A 19,891-nucleotide genomic window follows, 5' to 3' on the forward strand; every position below is an offset into this window, starting at 1 on the left:
AACAGACCACCTACCAGATCATCTACCACCTACCAAACCACCTACCATCTACTACCTGCCAGACGACCTACCACCTACCAGACCATCTACCAGACCATCTGAGAGACCATTTACCAGACAGCCAGACTGTGGGTGGCGTTACAAAGTTTTCATTTATGCCTCTCATACCTGAGCTTTAACAAAAAGCAGCTTAAATATATCAACCTGCCCCTTGTTTCAGTTCATGTCTCTACTCAGAAATAAAGAAATAAATGAATGAGCCCCAATCAAATTGTTCTTAATTCCTTTTGTGCTCTCCTTTATCCGCGATGTTCCCCTCTGATTGTGTTCATGTGCCGGGATTGAGGACAAACGAAGCAGCTGCAGCTCTGAGCCGTTCAGGACTGGCTGGGTCGTCTGAGGACTCAGAAAAACCGGTGCATCATGAGTGAGGAGGCGTGGTGGGAGGGGGGCATCTGCCCGGGGAACAACAGACAGACAGACAGACAGACGGACAAATGGAGGTCACGTGATCCGTGTCAGACAAAGCTACGCCTCGACATCTGCCACAGAGCGTCAATCAACATCTGGAGCTAGATGTCGACCACGTCATGCTCATTTCTCTGATGTCATGGGGGCCGGACCAGTACAAGAACAACAACATTATGGAAATGTTTACAAATTCAAAACATTTGATGCTCAATAGTTTAGTTCTATGTGTCAGTGTTTGACAGTTCAACTCCTAGAGGCCATATTGGGAATGACAGTTATTTATTATTGAAAAGTCCAGGCAGCGTTTGGCCCCTGGGCCTTATGTTTCACACCCCTGCCTTAAACGATTTTTACTATGGGACCCTCTAGCTGTCCTCATCAATCGTGATCAACTCGGTGATAAGAGCAGCAGCAGCAGTTTAAATCAAAAACTGTTTGTCTGGTACAGGACAACCCCACCCCCCCACCCAATCAAACCCTGTCAGATCTCGATGATTCAGTTTGTGATAAGGGCACCGTGCCAGAACATGTTAGGGTAAGAAAAAAAAAAAATACCAGAGAAATAAATAAACGCTGGGTCTAGTCGAGCCTCTTGTCAGCTCCCCCTCCCATCCCACCCCTCCCTTTCAAATTCCAGCCGTCTGCTTCCTGTGCCGCTGGCGGGCAAAGACAAACTGATAGAGGAACAGCAGCCAAAGAGACAGAGGGAGAGAGGGAGGACACACAAAGACACAACAGGCACAGAAAATTGAGGATTTAAAATAAAGGAGAAGGAGACATTCAGACGGGGAGAAGAATCTATACTTTTATGTTGTCACAAATAAATGGTGCAAAAGGATTATTTGGGTGGAAGCAGTTCAGGCTAGTCTCAGATCAGAAATGTAACAAATCTCTTCCTCCTCGTCGTGTCTCTGACTGAAGTTGTGGATATTTTTATAAACCACGATATTCTAAGAAAGGGCCCCGGGCTCCGTGAGTGACTGACAGACGCTCTGCTCTGTCACAAAGCGAGACGCGCTGGATTAAAGAGGACAGAATGGACGTCTGCCACTTCCCGTCTGTTACAGTATGTTTGCTCAGCTAGAAAAGTCGGAGAAAATGCCGACGCAGGCGAGAGGTGAAGACGATGGGACGAGGCGTGAGTGCTGCGCTCGTCGTCCCGAAGGACGAGGATGTGACTCCGGGCGGAGGCCGTGGTTTCTGTCCAGGGTTTATGTAACTGAGAGAGAGGAAGACGCCTTGGTAGCAGAGACAACGTTCGTTTGGTAAACACCTGGATAGAGAGGAGGGAGTTTGATCTCATGTCTTTGATTCTGGCAGTATGAGGAAAGTCAACCTCCAACATCCAATATCCCAAATGAAGGGGGTCTGTTTTCTTCTTTTGTGCATTTAAAACATTTTTAAAAAAGTGAAAATGTGAACCGGTCTGAATTTGTTGGCGTGTCTTATTAGCACCAGTTGGAGAATTCACTTAGCAAATATTCATATCTACATTAAACTTTAAACTTTGCAAAGTCATACGACGTTTGTAGCTTTAAAAACACATCTAAAAACTATAATTCTTAGTTTGAATCATAAAAGTATTCAGCGATTTGAAAGAGATCAGTGACCCTGTCCCTGCTGGAGACAGCATTGACCTCAGCCTTGAGGATCTCAACCCTGTACGATGCTAAAAGGTCAGGACTTTAAAATCGATTTCATGGAAAGGTCGAGACTCCTTGTAGTCTGTGGAACAACTTCATCGGACAAACGCGCTTCGGCTGGGGGGTCGTCAGGTGTGTTTCCTGGATGACCCTGATGATCTTACTTCTCCTCCGTGAACCTCGTAGCCTGAAGCAGGTGAAGTTGCACCAGAAACACAGTTTATTCTGCTTACATTTGGGTTTTAGTGATGGCAGCCTACCAGAGCGATACAAGCCTTTGTCCTGACAGAGGAATTTAGAGCCGTCTGAAGAGAGACTGAGACGTCATTAGGACGGTTAGGAAGGCTGGAACAACGGGCCTCAAACCAACTACAAGTACTGATTAGTAGAGGGTTAAATCACACTTTCTAAACCTTTATTAGTATTACAGGCAGTGGCAGCAACAGACTGATCGAACCAATCAGGAACACCCGTCTCTGTGATTGACTGCAGCCCAAGCCGCTATGGATCGCGGATAACCCTGACCACCTTCTCCACCGTAAACTAGACAGACATCGGAGAAGTTCTCGAGATTTCATTTCCCCTCAGAACTTGTCAAAACTAATCATTTCACAGAAACAAATTCAACAAGAAACTCCAAACTAATTGCATATAAGTCTAAATATAAACTGGTTCTTTCATGTTGAGTTCCACAATGAACGCAGATGGACTCCAAAAATCTGACGCAGCTCTCAGGGCTTCATTTGTTAAAAAAAGTTGTCCAACTCAAAAGACCAAACGGAAGTTAATCATGTTTTCTAAAGACGGAAGCAGCAGCGAGCGTGTGCGGTACAGTGTATTTATTAATGATAATGCCAGCGGTTGGGTTTTACTTTGCATCCAATTTTCTTTGACGCTTTCAGAACAAGTGGCTCCTCAGGGTCTGAGAAGATGATGACACACACAGACACAAAAAGTCATGTTTCTGCCTTCGTGAGGACCAGAAACAGACCTTCAGTGCACATTTCACACCCAAAAACCCAAAAGTCTTTTAACAGGTTTGGATCAGAGTTGGTTTTGCTAACGAAGATGATGACAAAAGAATTTTCATCTACGAGTTAAGATGAATAGTCGATGATAAGAACTTCACAAGACAAGAGTAGAGCTCTATTAGATTAGATTAGATTTGAATATCGGACATTCAAATTACAGAATCTCTTCTTACTGTCTTTTAAAATGTGCGTTAGCTACCAAAACTAGCATGATGCTACAAGCCCTGTAGCTGCAAATTTATTTATGCGGCCTCCACTAAGCTACACATAGATAGACAGAAGATAAGACCTTTACTTGTTGATGTTTTACCATACATGTTGTTCCCGGAATGAATCATTCTCATGTATGAGTCCAAACAAAGTAATACAATAAACTATTCAACCTGCAAGGCTGAAATTCATTGCCCAAAAACTCAAATGTTATTTTGCTTCTAAATGTGTTGACCTTTAATCTTAGAACACTAGTGGTATAAATATTAACAACATCAGCTGAATGTTTCACGTGATAAAATAAATATGAAATAAATACACTGAAATACAGAAATACATAGTAACTATAAAACGTCTCCTAAAACAAATAAAGTTATCGTATAAAAAAACTCTAAACTTTCCGTGAAATGAAGGAGTCTTTTACAAATAGCTCCTTAAAATAAATAAATAAATTAATTTAAAGCTTGGAATTTCAATTTGGGTCTATCTGTTCTAGTATCAAAGAATAAAAATGTATAACTATCTTTAGTTATGTTTTGTTCGCGTGTTGTCATGACACATTAATCCAGGCTGTGACCGGATGGGAGCTGTGAGTTACACGTCACCATAAAACTCTCGTTAAGTTGTTTCTGTGAGCAGCGTCGTCTCTAAAGCACTGGAAGACGAGTCATCTCAGGAATACGTGTTCAGACATCGATGCTGCTGCTGAACACTATGTTTTATGTGCTTTAATTTGAAGTTTCACACAGTGAATGTTTCTATTTAGTTTGAAGACGACATATAAGTTGGAGTTTGACTGAATGAAGCCCGGAATCAAACGCTCCGGTTTGTTTTTATTTTTACCCGTGTCTTGTTTTCTATTTAAAGAACAGACGTGTCTTTATCTAATGGTTTTCACCATTTCTTTCTTTCTGCTGCTTCGCTGGTTCGTTCTTCTCTGCTGACAGATGGAGGGATGTAGGTCACTGAGTCACGGTTAAAGAGATTTTTATAAAACCACAGGGGATGGTTTCTACCGCCGTGTTTTACTATTTCACAAACATTAAAAAAAATAATAATAATAATTCATTTTAGGAGACTGTTGTTCTCATAAAAACCTTCAGCCACATGAATCTCTTCTCTTCTACGACTCAGACACAAAAGGTTTTTATCTTTATAGTTAATTGTGTTTCTTTGTGCAACAAAATTAGATTCTTTTTTATGAGACAGTGAGGTGACAAAACGTATTTAATACTATAATAGAACAGGATGGTGATGGTAAAGAAGGATGTTTTTTCTTTTAAATCTGGAGGGAAGAAGAGAGAGAGAAGATGGAGGAAGAGGGTGAAGGAGAGAAGGAGAAATAACAAGAAGAGGAGAAGGTAGAGGAAACAGAGGAAGAAGAAGGGAGAGAAGTGGAGAAGGAAGAAGATATGAAGAGGAGGAGGAAGAATGGAGAGAAGTGGAGAAGAGAAGGAGAAGAAGAGAGGGAAGAAGAGATGGCAAATGAAGGGAGGAAGATGAAGAAGACTAGGATGAAGAAGGGAGTGAAGAGGGAGCAGAGGAGAAGGAAGGATTTAAGAGAAACTCCTTCCTCCACCGAACGTCTGCTGTGTGGCCGCTGTCCGTGGTGCTGAACTTAGCCCGGCGCTCTCCGTGGTGCTGACATGTTTTCTTGTTTCCTTGTGTTCTCGCCTTCACACTCCGCTGCCTCTCAGCGTTCGTTGTATCTATTAAACCGAGCGCTGATGCTCATCAGCTCGTCGTTTATTAGTCGACACCGTAATTCAAACAATAATTAGAACGAGTTTACACAGTCTCATTGTGCCGTCGCTGCAATCTGCTTCCTCTCCTCGCACACTCAACGCTCAAATAAAAATTATTCCCAACATCTATGAGCATGTTCGGCTCATAGATGGTGGAAATAAAATTCAGAACTGGTAGAATCAAATAGCTGAATGACTTTATGACCGGCACAGATACGTATTGTGACCTCGACTCGGAAAAAGTGGCCCCACAGTATCAGCAAATGGTGAGAAACCAGACTTCTTGTCATGTCTCCTGAACACATCTCTAATTGGATCACAGCATGATTGTGTTTTTGTTTTTTGTTTTTATTTCTTAATGAGCCGTGGTTAATGTGATGAAGGGTAAAAGGGTTTTATTTATGAGCACATAGAGCCGCCCTGTGCTCCATATGCACCGTGTTCTCGATTGTTCAGAAATGTGCTAATTTGTCTTTTAATCGCTCCTCATACCTCAGAGGTGCGTCTCTTCTCTAAATGACACGGTGCACAGTTGCTCTAGAGAAGCTCTCAAGTCAGCAAATCAGCTTTTTGTTTTCTAACGTCTGAAACTCTAGGATGATTGGAGTCAAAGCTTGCCAAAAAAAAAAAAACATGAAGAGAAAGTTTTCTAAGCTTCTTGACTAGAAGCGGACCCAGAGTGGTGAATGTAACAGCATGGAGACGTACCGACAGCCAGGTTAGCGATGAAGAAGTTGGTCACGGTGCGCAGCGTCTTGAATCGGTAGATGACGTAGATGACCAGAGAATTACCCAGAACCCCCAGCACGATGATGGTGCTGTAGGCCAGGATCAACACCACCTGTAAAACAAACACACAAACAAACAAACAACTGTTAACGGTTAAAGTTTTATCCACCAGGCTGTCAGGCAATAACCCACCATCACGCAGGGACTCTACTCACCTCTACTCAAGGTCTCCAGCCTCATAGTTATCTGCACCTTACTGGATAAAACTCAAGCTGCACCTACACTGCCCTGTTGTATTAGGCTGATTTTATTTATTTACTGTATATATTTTGTGTCTGTTTCTATTTTTTTCTCTTTGCATTGTGTGCATTTATATTTTTAATCTGTAAATCCTTATGTTTTTGACAGAGAGAGAAATGTTTCTTTGATTTAAACGAATCTTGAAGCTGGGAGGAACCACCATTAGCTAAGAGGCTAGGAAGCTGGGAAGCAGCTGTACAGAACTGTGTTGTCTTTCCTAAATCCTGAATGCTGTCGTGTGAAATTTGTCTGTTTGCAGACGTTGCGGTACGTCATGGGTTTGAGCCCCACATTGACCGATCAAGTTTTTAGAGGGAGATGCGTCCCTCTAACTTCTTATTTTACAACATTTTGTGTCTTATTACAAGAAACTTGTATTAAAAGAAGTAAAATACTTTCACCATGTTCACGAGTCGAAGATTGAAAAAGCCACAATATACAGTGTAATCGTAACATAATGGGACATTAACAGGTTATTTTTAATAGTCAAATATTTAGGTCCTCATTGTTCAGATATTCTGCTGCTGCGATGGATAAATTACATCCACAGAGAGAATAATTGGCTTTAAGTGGTGAAAAGGAGAGAGCACCATGATGTTAAAATGCTAAAACTATTACATTACACTTCCCTGCTAACACAAAGCTCACTCATCACCAGTCATAACTAAAGGCGACTTTAACCCTCTATAGGGTCATAAGGAACCATATGTGGTAACCTGATGTCCTGGTTCCTTTCAGTGAGGTTGAAAATGAACAGGGATGAGACCTCTACCTGTACACTCGGCAGCCTAATGGGGTCCTCTGGAAAGTTAACGCCCTCGAACAAGCCCGTGGGCAGGACGGGGGGAACAGGGGCGCCACCATTTATGCTGCTGGGGTCGTCGTCGGGCAGGGGCAGGAGGCCGAGCTCGTCCTGCGTCGCGTTGACTGCGCTGAGGTCGTCCATCACATCCATCACACATGTCCAGCCAGCAGCGCCATGTCACTGACATTCACAATCACACGACACTAGTGGGGCGACACAAGAAACAGGTTAATATTAGCTAACACATGCTAACAGGAGAACAGTGACAGCTAAGTGTAAAGCTTATTCCCTCATGGCCCAGGAACCATAGGTGGTAGCTGCAGAGGGAATAATATAAATCATGTATACGGCAGCGACATTAATATCCAAATATCTGCTTTCCTTTTAGCTGTACTTTGGTTTCCACCAGCTCCAGAAATATAGTCTCATTCTCATTTGGAGCTAAATGCTAATTTCCTTTTAAAAAAAACGGAAAAAAGCTTAAAAATAACAGATAATCAGCAAAAGTAATAAACAAGAATATTGATAATTAATGTTATCTATGAGTAATAAAGGTGAAAATGCGACGCTAACAGCTACATATTGAAAAGGTTAGCTATATATCCATAAATAAACTGTAACATTACTAGATTTACTGCTATGTTTAAAGTAATTATTGAAAAAAGAATAATCAATATCTAAAGGCTATTAAAGTAACTGTAATTTTAAAATGGTAAATGTTAAATATTAGTAAATAAATTGCAACAATATTTAATTATGCTAAAAGTCATGTGTGAATAAATGAAGGAGCTGAATCAACTCTTGACATTTATATAATTTACAGAAATAACCAACTGATAAAAATTTGCATTTGTTCCATGAACTCTCTGTGAACCGAGTCCGAGGGGAGACAAACACAGCTTCACTGTTACTTAAATAAACCTGCCTGGGAGTTTGTTTCCATTCACACAACAGATTCGTAATGAGGTTAAAGCAGGAAAATCACATCGAGTGAAGCTCATCACTCTAAGGATTCACTTTAACTCCAGTGTTTGTACAAAAAGGACAAAACAACTCTTCAACTTCCTTCACTTCAGCATGTATTCACCTAAAATGTACTCTTTCAGAAATCTCTTTCATTTTCCTAGCCGCTTAACCCAGGAAGCGACTTTGAGAACAAATGAGATCAAATGAGTGCATCAGATAATCTGCAAACACACCAGACAACTCTGGATGACCCAGCAAATCATCGACTGCTTCGACATCGCAGTAAAACATTCTCTAAAAACCAGTTTCTGGCTCTGCAGCAAAAGAGTTGGAGTTGGAAAAACCTTTGTTTTAGGTCTATGAAACGATAATATATAGACTACTGTAATCGGGAAAAATAAAAATATCAGCTAACACATGCTAACGGGGACCAATAGCGGCTAATTATAGAGGCATACAAAATGTGCTATGTATTTGTCTCAAACCAGCTTAAGAGGAAAATATCTGGCTTTACTTTTTTTTATAAATATAATAATATGGTTTGAATGGTTAGCAAACTGTGACAAATAGTTAGCTAATACTAACACATCCTTCATTAAAAGAAATATCGCTTGTAGCTAGCTAGATAGCCAGTCATTTCGTCTATAGCAGGTCTCCACAGTGATAATGACAAAATGTTGGTTTTTAACTCTTTTAATTTGAAAAATAAAATGAAACAAAGCTAAACTGAGTTGCATCTGGCAGTTTTTATGTTTGATGTTATGATGATATGGCTACAGCGTAGCCTTAGCATTAGCTTAACAACCAAAAGGACCTCACAACTCTGGGCACAACAAAACTACACTATTTTAAACAGTAGAACTGTCTGTAATAAAAGCATTATTAATAATCTGTGGACGAATGCCTAAGATGATAAGCTACAGCTGATTAGCAACATGTATCATTTTTGTTAATGAATGTGGACAGTAGCTGGCCATCTACATCTTGTATTTAGTATGTAAATGTATATTCAAAGCTTCTGCTGGAGTATAATGAAATGCACACTTATAAATTAGTTGGATAGTTTGATATTGCATAAAATATATATATAACACTGTGTTCATTTCCAGTGCAGCGATGCAAACAATCAGATTTCTGCATCAAGCCTCTCTGAACAAAGCTGTGTTGTCAAATTGCCCCGAGGCAACACAGATGGTGGTTGGACTGGGCAGCTCCCAGTAGCCTCACACCCTGAGGTGGATAATATTCATAAAGGAAATAAAGTTAAACGTTGAGCATATGTTGATTAAGATCACATGGGTGGGATGAAAGTTTTAACATCTGACAAGCCACAACTAATCCTGGACTCTTTTAAATCTGTTTATCTGTCACAACAAACTAAAAATAAATATGTAAAACCACACCAGCAAAATGAAACTCTCAGTGCTGAAGATATGCTTCAGGAACTTTCAAATACCCATACACATTTTTTTAGTCACCAAGCCTAATTTGTTAGAGAGAAAGATTATAGCGCAGAACACACATTTTGGTTTTTGGTGCTTGTGTGGACTGGATGTTTTATTGGAGGCTTACGGGGACACTTTCCATTATTTAGTCTGATACAATTCAGACACCTTGTAATCACAACAAAAACTCTTCAACTTTACAACTCATGATGTCGTGATGCACAAAAGGGGAAAACGTGACAATAGATTGTGCATGCCGAATTATTTTTCCTAGTGGTCAGCTTTGGTATTGCATACAAATCGTTTTTTTGTTTGTATTGATGAGACAGTTGTAAAAGCGGGAAAATATGCTTTTTAGATTTTAGAAAAACAAGTTTCAACTGTCTGAATCTGTTTAAATCGTTTTTGTTGTCTAGTGAACTATATGTGTAATTTCTGAAAGGCATTGACATAACGTCTACTTGCAAAGAAACAAAGCCTGTCCATGTCTTTTGTATTCACAGAAGCCACTTTACTGCCTGTAATTGATCAGTGCTACTCATTGAATATGCATGACCTTACATTTCATCACTAATGCAAAGCCCTTTACTTATCACTTGCATTCTTTATGATTTGGCGACTTGGACTCTGCTATACTGGGTAAAGCTCCAGCTTAGCTCTAAACCCTTCACTGCCTTAACAAGCTGCATGCCTCCAAGTAATTGGTTTTTAATGTATCACAGGGGAGAAAAAAAAATCTGTTATGCACCTTGAGACAGAATAATCTGCAGAAAGATCTAAAAATAAAGACAGCGAGGAATTCAAGGGCGTCATAAAGAAGAAGGAGGTGAAGCAGGCGTGTGGTCGATTTTCTTGAGAGGCCACGGTGTTTATTGTATTTCATGCTGTATGTTAGTATGCATATAAAAGAGACATATTGTACAGATATTAATCGATGTGATGTCAGACCATCTTTTCTTTTTTGATAGTTCGAGTGTGGGGGGGTGGAGAAATATAAGAGACATTTTCTTCTTGCAACTCTTTTCCATAGAGGTGGTGATTTTCTGAAAACTGATGGTGAGCTCCTATCAGGCAAGTTTTGGCGCCCCAGGCTGGGAACCACTGACTTAAAGTAAAATTTAAAATGGAAAAGCTGAACACAATTAGTCAAGTGTAGCCAGCTGGATATCCTTCCAACCAATCAGAGACATTCAGTTGGAAACAAAGTCACTACAGACCACCGTTGCTCTTCTGTCCATCACCACGACTTGATTGGCCCCGGTAGGTCTTTGCTGGAGAATAATTAGCTCCCAATGGAGTGACTCCGGACCAACTTTCAAACACGAGAAATGTTGTAAGTATGGGAAGTTGGGATGGCTTTCAGATTTGTGTTTCCCATGAATATGTTCATATATAGCTTTCTTGCCTCCCAGCTAATAGCAGCTCTCCCTGTTCCTTTTAAATGATTTATACAGACTATAATGACCGATGGTCATTTATAAGTCAAAGTCATGTAAAGATCATAAAAGCTATTACTAAGAAAATCCGTCCTCCTGCTGTGGCCTCACAAAGCTTTTATTAACGAGTATGCTTTAAAATGAAGCATCTTTACATTTCTGTTTCTTTTAAGAAAGCATTTTCAAAGACTTGGAACTTCATAAACTGCTCTGAAGAAAAGTGATAATGTGATTGCTGGTAGTTCTTTGATATAGGTTGATTGTATGTATGTCCAATATCAAGGGTTCCACACTCAAAAAGAAGCTGAGCTGGAAATAAAAGTCACTTCCACTTTAGAACACAGTTTTCGAACCTTTGGAAAATAGGAAATAGATCTCCACAGGTTTTGCTAGATCATTAAATGCTCGTTTGTAACTTGAACACATTGACTCATTCCAAACTATTGATGAGCTGCTTTCAGCACCCGCTCATCATCTTTTATTTAAATGACACCCGCTTAACAGACGGCTTCCAGTTTGTGCGTCACACATAAACTGTTGTGCTCACAGGTGGGAAGATGTCACACCAGCTGTGTCAAGGCTTCCCGACACTCATGCACATACAGCTGTGACCTCTTCGTTTCACAGCTCCGTGATGTAGGCCAGTCGGACAGCCTCGGGGGGCGCTTCAACACACAATGTGAAAGCCGGCGCGCTCGAGAACAAACCGAGCGCGACGGCGACCGCTCAATCACACGAGCTCACGTGGGAATAAACACACACACACACACATGCCAACACAGTCCAGCGAGCTGATTCACTGAGCAAGTCGCCCGAGGGCGTTCGCTCCCTCCTGCTCCTCTCTCTGCCGATGGGATCAGTGGCTGCCGAGTCACATTCACCACGCTGCAGCACAAACTCTCCTCACTGAAGGTCTGAGAGCGCTGCGCTGAGACACTTTTTTACCATTTACATCTCCATAAAACAGAGCACAGATAACAAGCACCTAGCAGAGTCCATAAAATACCAAATTAGGAATAAACTTTCTCTATCTTTTTTTATCTTATCTTTCTCTATTATTTATTCTTTGAATACGTATGCCTTCTTCCAATACACACCCACACAACACGCTATATACCGTACCAGGCAAATGTTTGGACAAAGCTTTGTGTTCTTTCCTTATTACTATTGGAAGTGAGTGAATATGAAGGAACACACGTGGAATTATGAAGATAAGATAAGATAAGATAAGATAATCCTTTACCCATCCCACAGTGAGTCTGTTAAAGGAAGATGTTAAAACTGGAATATGTTTTATATTGAACGCTCTTGGCATCTACGCAGTCAGCTTCAGATGGTCGTCATCTGGATTGGTTCTCCAGCCACCTTGAAGGTTCCCACAGGTTGTTGAGCTTCACTCTGTGGTGCAGCTCATCCCAAACAGGTTTGTTGATTGTGGAGGTCAGGGTGACTCAATTGGTCAGGAAAATTTCAAGAACTCTGGATGCATCCTCAAACGCAGTTGAGATAAAACCCTCACAGCTCACGAAAGGACACAAAGAACATGAAGATCAAGAGTTACCTCTGCCTCAGAGGAGCATCTTTTCTTTCCTCAACAGGACAATGACACTGAACACACCTCCAGGCTATGGAAGGGCTAAGAAGAGTTGACGTGTCCTCCACAATCAACAAATCTGGCAGTTGGGGATGAGCTGGACCTCAGAGTGAAGATCAACAACCTCTGGGAACTCCTTAAAAGATGGCTGGTGAACCATGTTTTTCGTAGAATTGTCGAATATTACAGTGTTACAAATATTCATTTTTCCTCCATGTCTGAAATGTTCCGCACTCGCTTTCTTTGGTTCCACCTGTGGCAAAAGTCATCTTGGATGAATCTGGTTTTGTGGAGGAGCTGCAGCATTCAACACTCTAATGTAACGCCGCCTAATGTTGGAAGGACGTGGTTAAACAACTGAGTCATACTTTGAACACCACTGGTATAACCTGTCTCTGGCCTGTAACTATTTGTGTTTAACAAAAAAGGACAAGTACCTGCTTTTTTCCACCAGCTAATTTCTCTTCAAACAGCTAAACATCAAGGTCAGGCCTGAGAATGTAAATGGAGGTTTGTGAAACCTCTGGTGTTAAATTTAAAAGGAGCTGACGTTGAGAAAATGCAGCATCAAAGCCGAGACTCATAAAAATGAAATTTCAAGCACATGCGGGACCTCCAGATTTTCTCTGTACATGCTGATACGATGAGTTCAGGGCATCAAACAGCTGACAACTTCTCCACATGACTGCTGCTGATCTTAAAATAAGCATCAAGAGTTTTAAAGAATGCAATTAATGCATCGCTCACAGCCTCAGACAGTCCCAAAATATCTAACCGTTTGTATTAAAGACTGATGTTTGTACATTCCTCACATGACAGCTGAAATTTCTACACAGGCCACAGAGACGAGGTTAATATGTGGCAGTGTAGACTCAACACATTTGGAGTCGCACGTTACAGCCTGTGTTTTCTCTGTGGTTGCAGACATGAATCTTGCAGCAGCATTAGCAAATGGATTCATGAAAACTATTTTCACACTGCACCATCAGCTCGGTGTCAAACTTTTATGCAACATCTTTTTGTTGTAACAAACCAGCCGAGTGCCTCTGATTCCCAGACCTCATCAAATGCTAATTGGGCATCTTTTCTACCCAGTGACACAAGTGAACAGCAGTTTTGCATAGAAGAAATTTGTTCTCTATGAGGAGCATCACACGTTTCATAATTAGCGTTGTGGTTGGTTGGTCCAGACTGAAATATCTCAACAACTTCAGGAGGGGAGGCAATGAAATTTGGTGCAGCCATTCATGGTTCCCAGAGGATGAATCTCACAGGCTGTGGTGCTGCTGTCATTCTTCCATGGTGAAGTTTACGTTCGTGTTCTGATTGACGATCATTGCGTCTAATTATGACATGTCCCCCTGACGATGAACTGTAATAACCATAGACTGTATATAAATATGATCAACGTGTTGCCACTTACTTGCATTGGCCAGACTGGCACTATGTTCTAGGGGATAGGGAGTATCACTCTGATCAATACTCAGCCTCCAGTGAGAGCTCTACTTGCTTTGGCTTAATTTTTGAGGTCACACCTTGAGACCAGAGCATCTCTCTGACAATGACTTCGTTAAAGCACGAAGAAAGCCGCAGTCAACAGGTAAGTCAGAACAAGTTTCTGATGGTTTTACCCACAAAGTTTCCTATTTAAACCTTAACTGCCCACAAGTCTACAAGTCCAGTTGCCTTTGTTGAACGCCTTTTGGATTTTTGAGGAGCAGTTCCACCATCCGTCTTTATACATTCTATGGTAATAAGTCTTCCACCATCATAAGCTCAACAGTTTAATTTGTTTGGTTCTTTATTCTATAACTAAATACCTGCAAGACCTCTATTTGTGTTTTGTGCAAAACTATCAAAGAAAACAGCAAACAGTCAAACAGTCAAGTTCAATTTTAAGCAACTATTTTACCACAGCTTCAAAGTGAACTTTGCCTCTATATAACATGAGTGGATTAAAGAACCACAAGAAATGCAAGACCAAAGACGGTACTTCAAACTGGGTCCTCAGCCAGCAAGGAAGAGAATGAAAAGCAAATCTCTGCAAACCTTTGGTCAATCAATTTATTTTCCAAGTAAAAGGTTGCAAGAGAGGTGCCGTGTTGGCCTTCTTATTGATGGAAATCTAAGTAATGTTTCTACTCATTGAACAGGCCATTAATGATTAGATAAGCTAAATGTATGTATGACAATGTTTTAACACTTGTGACTCTTGTAACCTCAGCCAGAGCTACAGTGGGTTTAACATCTGATGTGTCCTCAGTTTGATGGCTGCATGGCCTTTTCTTGTTTTTGAATATATTCCTTGTTTCCTTGTATGTTCTCATAGACTTCTCTTGATGTCTTCACTGACATTCAGTGGGTGACTCGTAGGATCTCTCTGTGGATGACCGTTCTCTTTATATCAGGACTTCCTGGTCTCTGTGATTGGTTGGGTTGAATCAAAGGACAGGCACCCGTTAGAAAACATCATGGAAACACATCTGCCAGCAGAGAGCAGCAAACTGCCTGAATGTGATGCCATTATTAATTCTGCTTATCGATTCGGTTCTTTATGGATTCCTCCTGTGAATTATTGGTTTAGAAAAATAGATGTTTGTGATTTGAAAACAGCGATATTATTGAGTTTCAGAAGAAGAGATAAGAGCTTGTGTAAGAAAACAAACTGGTCTCTGGATCCTCACTAGCTCTGCTCTGCTGAGACTTGTTTACTGGGTGTTGACCAACACATGGCACTCTCGGTATCTGATGCCGTGTGTCGTTGATAAATCCTTCCTCTTGTTGGTGTTGTTGCCGGTATTGCTTGAAATTATAATGCTGGTTAGCGGTGGTTAGCACTGATGCCTCCCAGCGAGAAGGTCCTGGTTTTGTGTGTGCAGAAAAGCTCGGGCCTTTCTGCGTGGTTTCCTCCTGGTACTCCGGTTTACTCCCACGTCTAAAGACATGCTCATTAGGCTGATTGGTGACTCTAAATTGACCCTAGGTGTGAGTGTGAGTGCGAATGGTTGTTTGTCTCTGGACCCTGGACAGGCATGAAATGAATCGATCAGGGTAATTGATAAACATGAAGGCTAATGATGTCGATGAATTGAACCAGTGCGTTGCCCATCCCTTACGAGGGCTCTCTGGAGTGTTTTCCATTAAACAAAGTGAGCCCAACAGAAGGTTTATGGTTAATGAAGAGCTCCTGATTCTGTCTGGCCTGCCGAATAAGTCTTGTTCTCTCAGAGAATCAGAGAATGCTGTTGTACTCTGGATTATTGTTGAGTTTTAAGTAACATGGAATTAACTCAGCTTTGGGCTGAAGCTTAACTCCCATCATTCAAGTCTATTTTGTTGGAATTGTGTGTAAAATGTTTGGAAGATTAGATAATTACCAGCTCCTGTTTGCCATGTGTGATATGGCAATTATGACTGGGTGTTTAAGAAATGTCAGTAGATTATGAATAAATATTTAATAGTATGATTTGCAATGCATCTAATCCATTAGAATCCATTCTAAATGTCTACTAAATACTCTTATCAGCATAAGAATGGACAAATATGCTGCTCTATGCAAATGCATGTTATTATTGTTGCTACAATCCAACGCAATGACAAAAATTGTCCAGAGTAGTCTACAAAATAAGCCTGTTGGACCTTTGCTGCTTGTCCAGTCTGAGCTGAGGAAGGGTCTCTGGTCATATTTAGCATTGACAGAGTTGGGCGAGTGGAATCATTATGGTATTTTTTTTTCCTAATTACTTTTTAATAATGACCTCAAACAAAATCAAAGCTTCCTAAAGTGTGGATAAATGACACTTGGTTGGTTTCGTTTGAGTTTTTGGTGTTTTTTGAACAACTTTTAAGCTGGAAACCAATTACTGAATCTGGCAACACTGTTGCTTTCGGCTGGCGGAGCTTTGAAGCTCGTTTTCATTTTCAACTCATTTGTTTCTGCTTATGTTCTTCTTTGTATCTTTTTGGCAGTATTCATACTCCAGGGTGTATAACTGCCCTACACAGAGATTCACTACAAGAAACGTTACTTTTGAATTTGCTTGCTTTCCACGGCTTTGTTTTGAAGGGGTACAGAATGAATTAATGGTAAAAGGAAAGTATAGGGGATGAATTATGGTTAATGGACATTATTTATGTTGGAGATATTTCCTCTGTCTTTATTTTCTTAAAAATGTCCTTGTGCTGATCATTTTTGCAAAAGAAACAAATTATGAGAACTCTTGTAATCATATCCTGCAAAAGATCAGAAAAATAAAACTAATCTAACGTACCTTGAGAGCCATTGAAAAAAAAGGAAAAAAAAAGAAAGAAAACATGGCAATTTCCTGGCATCTTCCGTCTTCAGTGATGAGCTCTGCATTTGTGTAGTTCCTGAGCAGATTTATCTCCATTTATCTGCGATGCAGCTCAGATCTGAGGGCCTGAACTAACAGTGAAGCCATAAATATATGCCTCGTGGCAGTGTGGTCACATGTGATGGAGACTGTTGTCCATTTACGAGGGTGATTACCTTCCTGTCATGTTCACGCGTCTCTCTGTTTGAAAAGCTAAGCCCTGACAAACAACATGCCTCCTCGGCTTCGTGACTAATTAGCCGGTCGACTGACTCGTCTGTTTCAGTAGCTAATCAATCCTCCAATTAACACGCTGATTGGCCCCACACACAGGCTCTGTGTTTATAATAAAGCTTAATCCCAGTTGTCTCATTCCTCTTCAGTCGTTTGTGTCTCAGATGATGAGACGAGTGCATTTGTCGACGCAATGAGAAACAGTTTATTGGCGCCTTAATTCACAGCAGCTGGAGTCGTTGCTTGGTCTGTTAATAAGTGGTAACACGCAAAAGGCCGCCTGAAGAACAATAACGATGCAATGATTCACAATTAAAGACGTACCGCTGCACAACAGATCCAGTCTGGAACCAGAGAAATCCGGAGAAGTTGGAGTATTTTCATATTGTTTGACTTGTCGTCAGTCTAAATCAAATAAAAAGAAACCTCCTGGTAATAAATTCCAGGTCAGATCATTTGCTCCTTTTAGAACATGATGCTTACTGAGGCCCCCAAGGACCATACATATCCATCAGTGGATCAGTGGTAGTTCAGGCCGATCAATTGTCGGAGACGAACTGTTGCTATGGAGACTGAATTATTAACGCATGCAACCGGATACGTGAGTTTACATACAAGAAGGATGGAGAAGGATAAGAAGGAGAAGAGGAGGAACAATGAGGCGGAAGTGGAGGAGGAAGTAGAAGAGGTCAGGAGCAAAGAAGGAATCATTAATGTTTCTGTCTCTTCTGGAAACCCCACTCCTGGTGTTTTTACCCCAAGTAGAGCAGAGAGAATGGATTTATTATTAGATTATTATTTAAGGATACCACCAGAACCTCTACACCTGATCCATCTGGATCTATTATTCTGATTATTCGTGGTTTATTATTCGAGTCCAGACATGAGTCAAAACCAGAACCATGTTCAAAGTCAGCAACAATAAGGTCCGATTTTCTAAACATTTAGAAAAATAACATCATTTAGAAAAATCTAAACACAAAACTGAAATGGTGACATCCAGAGCCTGAAAACGTGTCCCTGAAAGTCTCAACAAGCTCCCAGCTCCTCAACAGGAGGAGTCACCATAAAACGTGTCTGATCTGGACGTATGTCAGCCGGAAAAAGAGAAACAAGCCAAGACGGAGGTGAGAACAGATCCGTCAGCCCGCGGCCTGCAACACTTTAACACAGGAAGTCATCCCATTTACTTTTACTGCCAAGCCGGAAATCAAACGAGCAGGCCAGTGTCACATCTAAGGGCATTTCTTCTTCTTTTTTTTCTTACGCGAGACACAGAAAATGACACGACGCAGTTAAACCTTAGATGTAGAGGCCTTTCATGTCCAGGGTCATGTGGGTGAGAGAAAAGAAAGAATGAGTGACTCGGTCACTGCATCAACACTGTTCCTCAGAGACTGTTCATTAAAATGGGATTTAACTCCATCACATCGTAGTGGGGTCAACGACTTCCACTCGGATTCACATTAGTCCAGTGAAGTGGTTCAAAGGCAAACATTTAATATCTGAAAAAGAATAGATCTAACACTGGAAGCAGTCTGGGGTTTTCCTTTAATGACAAGAAAACTAATAATAGCTTTCCACCCTCCCAGCTAAAAGCAGTTCTCCCTAACTTCCTTTCCTCCCAGCTAATAATACGTAGCTATCCCAACTTCCTAGCTTCATAGCTAAAAGCAGTTCTTCCTACCTTCCTAGCTAGTAGTAGCTCTTCCCGTTTCCTCCTTTGATAAATCCAGACTACTGCAACCTGCTGATATTAAGAGTTATTTCCTCTCAGGAGTAGAACATATCTAGCAAACAGTCAATGTCATTGTGGTGGGTTCAAGGGCATCTACTCAGTCCAGACAAAGGAGACGTGCTTGGCGGCAATCAATTATTGGTGGTGGCTATGGGAAGCATAATATACCAACCAAAGTCTTTAGGAATCATCCTGTGGGCGCAATGAATGTCATGAACCAAAATTCAAAGGACTACTTCCATTTCTATTTGGATCAAATAAACATTGTGTTAAATAGCCAACAACCAGATGCTAATTTTATAGTCCCCAAATTTACACCAGATAGAGAGGAAGTCATATACTGACCATGCTTCAAAAGGCATCTGGCATCTTCACATTTCAGGCAGTTTATGATTCTTTTACAAAGACTTGGAACGCTGAACAGAGACAGTGAAGTCACGCAGAAGGATATATGCTCGACGCTGAACTCTGACACTTGGTGTAATCGCATCACTCCATCACCCTGAGGAAGACACCGACCCCTGACCCCCTATGAATGCTGAATCGCACAACAGGACATTAAAACACGGCTACCACTCCCCATTAGACGTCAGCAAACTGTAATCTGTGCCGATTTTTCGTGACCTGCCTGATAAGTAAAGTGCATCATGAAGCGAGGTGAGGTGCTGTAAATTTAATCAGAGAGGAGATCTAGGGACTGTGAAGGCGGCAGAATTTCTGCTGAAAGGACTCAAGGAGAATGCAGGCAAGGAGAGACGATGGTGGAAAAACACCAAGAGGAATCTTATGGCTCTCACAAATAGATTCAATTGATTCACGTTCTGGTAAAGAACAAAAAAACTGGAAAAACGAAACATACATTTTGAGTCAATACTTGTCTGAAACTCGTTCTGAGTGGCTCCCTCACCTTTGGAATTTTAATTATTAAGACAAATCGGAGGCTAGAGAAATACAAGCAATGAAATATTTAACACTCTGTGGGGAGTTCATCGTCTGGGGGCAGATGAGCAGCCATGAAGCCACTTCTTCTAATCATCAAGCTGTCTGTCAAAACCCAAGGCCTTTAAGACAAAATATTCCGACTACTGCAGCTCATGGAGAATCAAAGTGTGAACTATATTTTCACCCAAAAAAACCCCAAAAGTCCACATACCCGACCAATAAATCAATACAGAGCAATTTAGCTCTTTCTAGCTTGGGGTTTTGTTTT

The 19,891-nt window shown here is 41.0% G+C and overlaps 1 protein-coding gene across 1 annotated transcript in view; it reads right to left on the reverse strand.

Moving 5' to 3' along the window:
- The window catches only part of npy2rl (neuropeptide Y receptor Y2, like), a 48,227-nt gene that overhangs the window by 13,659 nt on the left and 14,677 nt on the right, over positions 1 to 19,891 (reverse strand). The window contains exons 2-3 of the mRNA XM_047587300.1: positions 6,902 to 7,137; positions 5,809 to 5,941 (exon numbers count right to left, since the gene is read on the reverse strand). Of these exons, the coding sequence (XP_047443256.1) occupies positions 5,809 to 5,941; positions 6,902 to 7,084 (316 nt within the window). The 5' untranslated portion in view covers positions 7,085 to 7,137. The remainder of the gene's footprint in view (positions 1 to 5,808; positions 5,942 to 6,901; positions 7,138 to 19,891) is intronic.

The sequence above is a fragment of the Mugil cephalus genome, chromosome 1 (assembly GCF_022458985.1).
Source record: "Mugil cephalus isolate CIBA_MC_2020 chromosome 1, CIBA_Mcephalus_1.1, whole genome shotgun sequence".
Classification (NCBI taxonomy): domain Eukaryota; kingdom Metazoa; phylum Chordata; class Actinopteri; order Mugiliformes; family Mugilidae; genus Mugil; species Mugil cephalus.